The 10,147-nt window shown below is 51.5% G+C and overlaps 1 protein-coding gene across 4 annotated transcripts in view; it reads right to left on the bottom strand.

Annotated features, from left to right (window-relative positions):
* OSBPL2 (oxysterol binding protein like 2) overlaps positions 1-10,147 on the bottom strand; it is a 57,805-nt gene that overhangs the window by 7,645 nt on the left and 40,013 nt on the right. For all 4 annotated transcript variants that reach the window (XM_023183170.2, XM_023183172.2, XM_023183171.2 and 1 more), the window contains exons 7-11: positions 8,704-8,886; positions 7,001-7,108; positions 6,246-6,335; positions 3,992-4,115; positions 1,673-1,801 (exon numbers count right to left, since the gene is read on the bottom strand). In XM_023183170.2, the coding sequence (XP_023038938.1) occupies positions 1,673-1,801; positions 3,992-4,115; positions 6,246-6,335; positions 7,001-7,108; positions 8,704-8,886 (634 nt within the window). The remainder of the gene's footprint in view (positions 1-1,672; positions 1,802-3,991; positions 4,116-6,245; positions 6,336-7,000; positions 7,109-8,703; positions 8,887-10,147) is intronic.

The following is a 10,147-nucleotide window of genomic DNA, read 5'->3' as shown; positions in this document are numbered from 1 at the left end:
CCCACAGCCTCCCGGCCTCTGCACCACAGCCTCCCGGCCTCTGCACCACAGCCTCCTGGCCTCTGCAGCCCTCAGGGCCCCAGCTCCACTCAGGTCCTCCTGCCACAGCCAGGCCCTCCAGCCGCCACCTGTGTCCTCCCTCTTCTGTTGCTGCCCTCACAGCGTATCAACAAGCAGCCAGAAAGGCCACAGGAAACATCACCCGCATCCGTCATCCCTGCTCAAATGATTCATGTGCCCCATGTCACTCATAGCGAATCCTGAAGTCATCTGGAGACCCCTGCACTGCCCCCAGCCTCATCCCCACGGCCCCTGGGCCTTCTAGCCTCACACACTAGTCTGCTCCGGGGGCTCTGCTCTGGCTGTCCCCTCCGCCACATGCAATCCCTAGACACCCCCACCCTACCCCGTGACTGAAGCCACAGCACTCAGATGCCCTCCCTAGCACCCAAGGCACCACTTGGCTCTTAGGTGTGAATCAACTACCTGCCCCACCTTCCTGCTGGGACCTCATCTGCCTGGTCCCAGGCAGGAGGACTCAACACACACGCTGAGCCAAAGGCTGGAAGCACAAGTTATCTTTGAAGAGACTTCCCCGAAAAAATACGTAAGCAATTTTCCTAATAATAAATTTAAAATACCAATAGTATCGTTGGCAGGCCACAGTGTCTCATGCCTGTGGTCCCAGCAACTCAGGAGGCCAAGGCAGGAAGATTGCTTGAGGCCAGGAGTTTGAGACCAGCCTGGGCAACATAGCAAGACCTCCTCTCTACAAAAAATAGAAAATTAGTCTGGCATGGTGGCACACGCCTGTGGTCCTTGTTACTTGGGAGGCTGAGGTGGGAGGATCACTTGAGCCCAGAAGTTGGAGACTGCAGTGAGCCAAGATCACACCATTGCACTGCAGCCTGGGTGACAGAGCGAGAATCTGCCTCTATGAAAAAGAAAACAGCATTGCTCAAGCAGTTCATGCTCTCATCAAATGATAACAGCGACTGTTGAGATAATGTGTTTAGAGGGAAGGTTTTGCTTCCTTTTCTGTATTTTACACGTTCTGCTCTGTTTACGGGACATACAAAATTGCGTAAGTTGCATATATTTTATATATAAATAAGAATTTATAAAAGATACTAAAATATTACATGTGATATTTATCATATAACCATATATCACATTTTGTCATAAGACATGTAGTTTATCATATATATAATAAAAATTATAAGTGCAATTTTCAAAAATAAATGTCACAATGCATTTAAGCATCTGAATTGAGAAGTTAGAAAAGCAATCTCCCGAACAGGTCTGGAAGACTCTTTTGATAAGATGCACTCGGTGTGGGCCTTGGCCGGCAATGGCTGCGTCTGTCTGATGTTCCCAGGGGAAACACAAACGTGTGCGCGGAGCAGCGGTGCCCGGCCCCACCAGCGGGCCCCAAGGCAGGCAAGCACAGGGCCGGGACACAGCTCCAGGGACAACAGAAGCCAATTCAACACGCGCAGAGGCCCCTCCGTCTGCTCTGGGACAACAGGCTGAGGCAAGGTGGCAGGCAAGGGCCCAAGGACAGGGAAGAGCCGAGGTGCTGGGCTCAGGGGGTGCAGAGACGGGTCTGATGTGGGCAGGCAGTAAGGCCTGGCCTCACAGCGGGGGCGTCAGGCCACGGAGGGACACAGACCTGGGCAGAGTTGGGGGGTCGGGTGTTGATCCTCCAGAGCAGCTTGCTGCCGGGAATGACCTGCACGGTCTCCTGGGTCCCAGGCACGTCGTCAGCCACGTCGCTGTCAGCCTTCCCGGAGCTGTCATCCTGAAACACAGAACCCTGCTGGGTGGCTGCCCACGGCCAGGCTGCTCTTGGCCAGGAGGACAGCTATTCTCAGAGCACCTTTCAGACTAGTCACCACGCCTGAGCACAGCCGGGCGGCGTTTTTTTTTTTTTTTTTTGAGACGGAGTCTCACTCTGCTGCCCAGGCTGGAGTGTAGTGGTACGATCTCGGCTCACTGCAACCTCCACCTCCCGAGTTCAAGAGATTCTCCTGCCTCAGCCTCCTGAGTAGCTGGGACTACAGACACCCACTACCACGCCCAGCTGATTTTTTATACTTTTAGTACAGACTGGGTTTCACTATGTTGGCCAGGCTGGTCTCGAACTCCTAACCTCAGGCAATCCACCTACCTCGGCCTCCCAAAGTACTGAGATTACAGGCATGAGCCACCATGCCCGGCCTTTTTTTTTCTTAAACTAAGGACAAAATCGAATTTCCTCTCCAGTCTATGACACTGTCTGTCCATCACTGTATGAAGAGGAGCTGGACCCCAGTCCCTAAAGCAGCTCACACTCCCTTCGTGGGGCTGTGCTGTGTGTTCTAACTGACACCAAAAGCAGAGACAACAGGAGGTCAGTGGCCAGGCGTGTTTCCCTTCGGGAGACGCGGTACACGTGAAACGGCACTTCACGGGGTCTGAGCGCGACTACGCGGCGGTGCCTTCCAAGCAGTATGTTCGTTCTCACGCACGGCACCTCTCCAGAAGGCAGGTTCTGGGACTGAGAGCTTTCTAGATGGCGCAGCTTTGCCCTCCATCAAGAAATGGCTCCTGTGTGGGGATTTCAGACTCTCTACATCCTGATGAAAAGACAAAACCTGCCACATTGCTTCTCAAAAGCAATGGGTCCTAGAAAAGGGAGAGAATGATGCCAGATGCAGCTGTGCAAGGAGATGACCGAAAACAAGCGAGTCAAAGCCCAGGGCTTCCTGCACCAGCAGGGCTGTATCCACACTGGCTGTAGGCCCTGTGGCCCGAGGCTGGGCGAGGGAGAGCCGCGGCTCAAGGACAAGCCTTCACAGAAAACTCTCCTGTTTCTAGGTCACCTCAAGGGGTAGGAAAGCATCAGAAAACATCACTAAATGGATTTACCCTTCTAGGTCTGTCTAGTGCATAAGCAGAGTTTTCCTTTTTAAATAAAAGAGGGTGATTAGAAAAGCTGTCTATCAGCACACATGAATATTGCAACACAAAAACACTTGGGATCCAGAGGGGGCTGAGCGTTTCCATTAAACAAATACTGAGCATTTCAGGCTTGGTACATTCCAATTCATTATGTAGAAAATATGACACCTCTTTTGAACTATCACTTTTATTTTTAAGTTCAAGAACAACTAGTTTTAAGGTAGTAAGTATTCCAAAGCTCTAAGGGGGAAAAAGCCTTGCCAATACTTTCTGGCTGTTGAATATATTATCTGGTACTCACAACTAAAAACAAAAAATTGAAATTCACTTGATTTTTAAAAATATGTCTAGGCTAACTCAAAGAAAGTGAGAAGATTTATTAAGAACCCAGAACCTGGAGTTTCCAGAAAAGAAACGGCCTTGCCTGAGGTTCCCTCAGATACTTCCAGCCCTGGGGGCCAGTGACTATGTATGACTCTAGGGCACTGGGGCCCACAGTTTATAGCAGCAGCCTCTGTGCAACTGAAATACAGATAAATCGGCTGGGTGTTGTGGTTCATGCCCATTAGTAATCCCAGCACTTCGGGAGGCCGAGGTGCAAGGACTGCTTGAGCCCAGGAGTTCAAGACCAGCCTGGGCAACAGAGCAAGACCCCATCTCTACAAAAAAATAAAAATTAGTCAGGCATGGTGGTGCATGCCTATAGTCCTAGCCACATGGGAGGCTAAGGAGGGAGGATCGCTTGAGCCTGGTAACTGGAGGCTGCAGTGAGCTATGACTACATCACTGCACTCTAACCTGGGGGACAGAGGAAGACCCTGCTTTGGATAAAAAAAAAAACCAAAAAACGGAAAGAAATACAGATAACCCCCTCACTGATACTGGACGCCACAACATGCAGTTCATCTGGACAAATTCTGCACATTCATCTCTCCTGCTGGGGCCCAAAGGCTCCCTGCGCCCCTGGTAGGTGAGTTAAAGGCAGCAGCGGCCTGACAGCCCTCAGCGCCCAGGGCTCAGCTCTGCCCGGGGATGCCCCGGCCCTTACCAGCTTGGCCTTTCTCAGGTGGTCGCCTCTCCTCTCCTGCTTCTTGAAGGATTCATACGAAACAGGATCTATGCCCCACAAACATTCCGTCCATTTGCCATAGATCACAAAGAGCTTCTTTTTGCTGTAATTAAATGGGATTTTTAAAGCCAAGTTTTAGTCATTACAAACCATTTGTCTAAACACGTAGCACCTTAATTTTGACCCTGGAATAAATCCCCCTCAGGCATGCTTTCTTACGCATTTTGGGACATCTCTGGACATAAATGCAAAGATGAAATTTTGCATTCTGGGACCATTCCGAGCCCTGATACACACCATGGAAAGGAAAATGAAGGGCTGGAAACCTAAAGGACGGACAGCCCACGGGGCTGCAGGAGAGGGGAAGGGATGGAAACCCAAAGGACAGCCAGCCCCCGGGGCTACAGGAGATGGGAAGGGGCAAAAAAAGAGCGAGCGTTTTAAAATGTGAAGCTGCAGGCGCCCACTCATCATTTTCAACACGCTGAACGTGCTGTGTGTGTCCTTCAGCCCTTTTCTATCCATCGGTGCAGTCAATGCTGCTTGATCTTTGGTTCCCCACCTGCTTGTTTCATCAATAACAACCCAGAGACCTTTGCAGAGTGGCCACCAGAGCTCTCGATTCCACAAGGGATGAAGCCAAATAGTGCAGGCTCCATTTTCTTTCTCTTTTCGCCTCTTGCTGGGAAGAGTCAACCGCGACCTGGAAGTGCAGCTCTGACAGGCTCGGGACCCAGGAGGGGAGGGTGTCTCTCAGCCCTTGCAGAGCCAGCACACAGACACGGGTAACTGGGCCAGGCCTCACCTAGCAGACAACCTGGGGACAACAACTCTCTGTCTCCAAGGACAGAGCACCCTTAAATTTAGGATGGAAAACCGGAAAACCAAAACACACTTTACATGCACTCACTGAAGGTCAGCGGGTCTGGCCTCAGGGCCCCCGCCCAGTTCTGGAAAACCACGCTGTACATGCACTCACTGAGGGTCAGCGAGTAGTGGCCTCGGCGTGCCCACCCATTTCTGGAAACAGCCAGCTGCTCTCTGGGCTGAGTTCCAAGGGGGAGAGGCGTCAGGCACCGTTTGAATGCTGTCCCTCCGAGGTCCACACGTTGATCCTCACATGTTTTATGGGAGAAACCGTCAGGCATAAGCCTGGCCATTTTATTTTATAGGCTGTTGAAACAGGTGCATTTCTGGTATATACTAGAGGGTGGACAGAGCAGAAACACCAACTGTCTTTTTTTTTTTCTTGAGACAGCCTCTTGCTCTGCCGCCCAGGCTGGAGTGCACTTGCGTGATTTTGGCTCACTACAACCTCCACCTCCTGGGCTCAAGCAATTCCTGTGCCTCAGCCTCCTGAGTAGCTGGGATTACAGATGTGCGCCATCACACCCGGCTAATTTTCGTATTTTTAGCAGAGACGGGTTTTGGTAGAAACGTATTTTTAGTAGAGACAGCCATGTTGGCCAGGCTGGTCTCGAACTCCTGACCTCAGGTGATCTGCCCACCATGGCTTCCCAAAGTGATGAGATTATAGGCGTGAGCCACTGCACCTGGCCCTGACTGTTTTACATTGGGGGCTAGTTTCTAATGGGAAATGTCTAAATTTTAGGAACTAGAAGGAACTTCATGACATTCTATGGCTCAAATTCCTTACTGGAAAAAAAAAATTTGAGACCCAGATTACAAAGTAATAAATCCAAATGGAGAGAAAAAAAACTGAAAAATTTGTTAAAACAGTACTGACCGTTTCTCCGCTCACAAAAACTTGTGAAAGTCCCTGATTCAGACTGGAGTGAACTGGTCACGTGACACGGACACCCCACCAGCTAACACATTTGAGTCTCGTCTGACAGCGTGCATGGGGTGGCCGCCGGGGGAGGGAAAGCGCAAGGCCACACTTCCCACCTCAGCTCTGCCGCAAAACGCAGTCTCGTCTCATCTCCCAGTGAAAACGGCTGACTTCTCAAGACAATTTTATCAAAAGAAGATGGCCCCAGTAACAAGCCACCTAGAAACTACATTCAAAAATACCCTTTATTTCCTTGTATGCTCAGTAACAAAATGTCTTTCCAAAACAAAAAGGAGTCATACTTCTGGACCATGAACAGATGACACTGGTGTACCCGCGTCTCGTGCATGTTGGCACATGCAGGCCCAGGAGCACCTGAGCCCTCTAACGTGGACACACAGGCTGCAGTGGTGCCCCACGAACCACCTGGCAAGGACCTACTTTTTGTCTTGAATGTGTCCTTCCACCTTGTGAAGTTCTTTTCCGAATAATCCACACGGTTTAAAGTGAAGCACACACTTATGTCCAGTTCTGTGGGAAAAACAAACACAGGTTTCAGCTGCAAGACAGCAAAGAGCCAGAAAGGGCAACTCTGTAACGGGAGAAGCGCAATGGAGGACCCTGGGGCAGGCAGGGGCTGACGGCGAATGGCTGCGGTGGGCCTTTGGGGCGATGGAAGTGTTCGAAACTGGAAATGTTGGAAACTGGAGCGATGGAAGTGTTTGAAATGGGCTGTGGGGATAGCGCCATGATTCGGTCAATTTATCAAAAATCACTTAAGTGTCCACTCAGAACAGGCGAATCGTATGATGCATCGATTATACCTCACTAAAGTGGTGAAAAGGCAAAGCCCACCAGTCATAAGCTTCCAGGAACAAGGTATTCGAGCTTGGACAGTGGCCAACGGCTGCGGACGGCCACCGCGCTGCACCTGGCAATGACACAGCTCTTCGGCATAGCTCAAAGCCTTCAAGTAACGACCATGACTAAAAATGAGGCCGTGAACGAGGAGCACCCACGGCCAACACCGGTCAGAGTCAAATCCAGGCAGCTGCTATGCCTGGGCTGGTGGGGACACGGCAGGAGCTCGTTGAGGCTGAGCTAAAACCCACCAGCAGCACGGACACTCACGCTCCCTGGCTCACCCATCCCCACCTGGAGCCTCGCGCTCTCACCCAACAGTGGGGTGCTGTCACCTGTGGTTTAAAATCTCCACTGTCCCATACTGCTCTATCCACAGCTTCCCGATGATGACGTTGTGGACACAGCAGGTGGGGTTGGTCCAGGTGTAGGCTTCGTTATGTCTGCAAAGACACCGCAAAACAAGCGGTCAGAGTGCAGAAAAGCCAAGACACGACGTGACCTAAGACGCAACGACCAGGCAGTGCTGCGTCACAGTAGCTGGCACCCGCAGGACAGCAGCATGCTGCTTTGAAGCCCCTGCGACGGAGCCTGTGTATTTAGCATGCGTTTGAAATGTACTTCTTCTTTCCTTTGTAGCATCTACAAAGCTTTCTACTTAAATGTCAAGACATGTTAATAAGCAATCAAAGAAGACTGAACAAAGAGAAATGGCTTTCCTGTGAAGTCGTCAAAAGAAAAGCCACCTCCCCAAACACATATGGCAGTAATGCAGGGTCCTGGGCATGCGGCCCTGGCTATCTGGGGAGCAGCATGTGGCTGTGGAGGGTGCAGGGTTTTCACCGCACTCCACATACTTGTTTCTTTTATTCTCATCCTCCCAAATGGCCCTGCCCAAGAAGAAAACACCCCACCAATGTGAGGCAGCAGATCAGCAGCCCCATGTTTTAAGGGGCTATGTGGAGGAGCCACAGTGAAGGCAGAAATCCACTCAGAGCAGGGTAGTTTGCGACAAGTGTGGAATTCTCTGAACTTCCTGGGGGTGGGACCCAAATGCGTTCATCAGCAAGGCGTGCAACTTTATCAGCGAGGTGTGCAAATTCTCATTTCTGTACACCTCTTCCGAAGAAAGCAAGGCCACTGTACAACAGGCGCAAGGCTGCACAGCCCCGGGACACACTCTCAGGGGCTTCCCCAGGTCCTTGTGGAACCTTCTAGCCACCATCCAGGCAGGGCCAATGTGAAGCAAAACCCACATCAAATGCTTCATCAGGCAAGGTGTCGTTTATTACTTATTTCTGTATGTATTGTTAGGACCTGGTGCCTACAAGACCGTAGGCAGCGGCTTGGCAAGACTCGCATCTCAGGACTGGTGGCCCAGGAGGACACCAGCATCTGGTCTGCGTCTGCCCGGTCTTAGCGGCCGGCGTTTGTTGGAGACTTGTGTTTTGCTCTGAGGTGTCTTTGGTGGACACTGGCTTGGGGAGCATTCAGGCTGAGAGTGAAGAGGGGCAGCGAGCGGCCTCTCGGAGGGCCCCTCCAACGCTGTTTCAAATTCCAACCCTAAGTCACCCCTGCGGCTTCCTTCTCAGCTCTCTCCCCCGTGGGAGGCAGGACTCTGCAGCAAGCAGCCCTGAAGGGGCCCTGCCAGCAGCCAAGAAGGGGAGCCGGGACACAGGCACCATGGGTAACCCAACCCTCATCCCTACCGCAACCTCACGGTCCCCAGCCCTCAGAAACCCTGCCAGACTCGTGTGGAAGCTGCTACATTTGGGGCTGTTAGGCAGTAAAAGACAAGGAATACAATGAATGATGACTGAAAGGGGTGAGAATTCCAACTGCAGAGGTGAGGGCGCCCCCCAGCAACACGGGACCCTGGTCAGGAAGCTCATCTGAAGACGTTTCTGCTGTGGGGAGGTCACCATCTCGGGAGAAAAATCACAGGGTTTCCTCCTAAAGGAAGGTTTTCCTCCACATCACCAGCACCCATTTCAGATTCTGCAGGAAGCGGCTCTCAGCAGGACGCACCAATACTCACTTGAGCAGCTCCAGTGTGATGGTGCCTCGGGGCTCTGCCTCCACGCTTTTGCCCCAGAACTTGAGCTTGGGGTAGATGGAGCCGTGGAACAGGAAGTCATGGTTGAGGCCTTCCGAATGGAACGCACTGATGGGGGGATGGTGACTGACCTGTTCCGATATAAATCGGAATCCTAAATCTTCCCTAGGTCCAAGAAAAAAAAAAGAGAAACAGACATGTTAATGGCAGCAAAATAAAAGAAAGGGCAGCTCAGACATCATGCAGAGCCCCTCACGGGACGCTGGGAAGCAGGGGCCCTCCGTGCCACAAGATGTGGCAGAAACACCCAACACTGCCTCTCCGACATCGCACTCGGCCTAACGTTGGCAACAGACACACACACAAACATGGCTTCCAGAGCACATCTGACCCACCCAGAGAGGGCAATGGTGCAGGAGGCGGCCTCCACCCCAATGCCCCGCTCACTCTCCACGGGACCACACGAGCCACAGCGCTGTCTCGCCGGAGGTGCCCAGAGATGTGGGTAAGTGACCCTTACAGACCCCCGACTCCAAACCCTCAACCCCGAGGGACCCCCACTGCCCAGGAACTCAGGACCCTAAACCCTTTCTGAGGAGGGTGCCCCTTCCTCGCCTTTCTACCAGGCCCCTGAAATTTCCGAGGTGGAATGGCTTATACCCCAAAATATTCCTGTCCAGGAAACAGGATTTTTAGTATACTCTCTTTTTCAATCAAAATGTCAGTTTTTAATTGTTCCGGAACTATGAATACACCTACAGGTGTAGTCATTAAAAATTAGAAAAGCTAAACCACATAATTACCAACTTAACTGGAATCAGAATTTCCAGTCATTACAGAGGAAGGAAAGTTGAAAAATTAGATTTTAAAAGGTTGACTACCAAGGTATGTAATTTACAAAATGAATACTTGTCTAAGAAAGGAATGTGTATTTTTAGCTATAACAAGGAATCTGTACGGATCCAGGGTATTGCGAAAGGACTCGGTTCACGTCCATGGCCCCTAACCCGACAGACTGCCAAGGTCTCACAGACACACAGCACATGGCAGACACTGGCAAGGACGATCTGGAAGTGAATGCGTGACAGACGACGTGTGTCGGCGTTAAGAAGGTGCGTAGTTGGCCGGGCGCGGTGGCTCAAGCCTGTAATCCCAGCACTTTGGGAGGCCGAGACGGGCGGATCACGAGGTCAGGAGATCGAGACCATCCTGGCTAACACTGTGAAACCCCGTCTCTACTAAAAAATACAAAAAACTAGCCGGGCGAGGTGGCGGGCGCCTGTAGTCCCAGCTACTCGGGAGGCTGAGGCAGGAGAATGGCGTAAACCCGGGAGGCAGAGCTTGCAGTGAGCTGAGATCCGGCCACTGCACTCCAGCCCGGGCGACAGAGCGAGACTCCGTCTCAAAAAAAAAAAAAAAAAAAAAA

This window comes from Piliocolobus tephrosceles, chromosome 20 (assembly GCF_002776525.5).
Source record: "Piliocolobus tephrosceles isolate RC106 chromosome 20, ASM277652v3, whole genome shotgun sequence".
NCBI classification, from domain to species: Eukaryota; Metazoa; Chordata; class Mammalia; order Primates; family Cercopithecidae; genus Piliocolobus; species Piliocolobus tephrosceles.
This window is presented reverse-complemented; position numbering and strand designations above follow the sequence as displayed.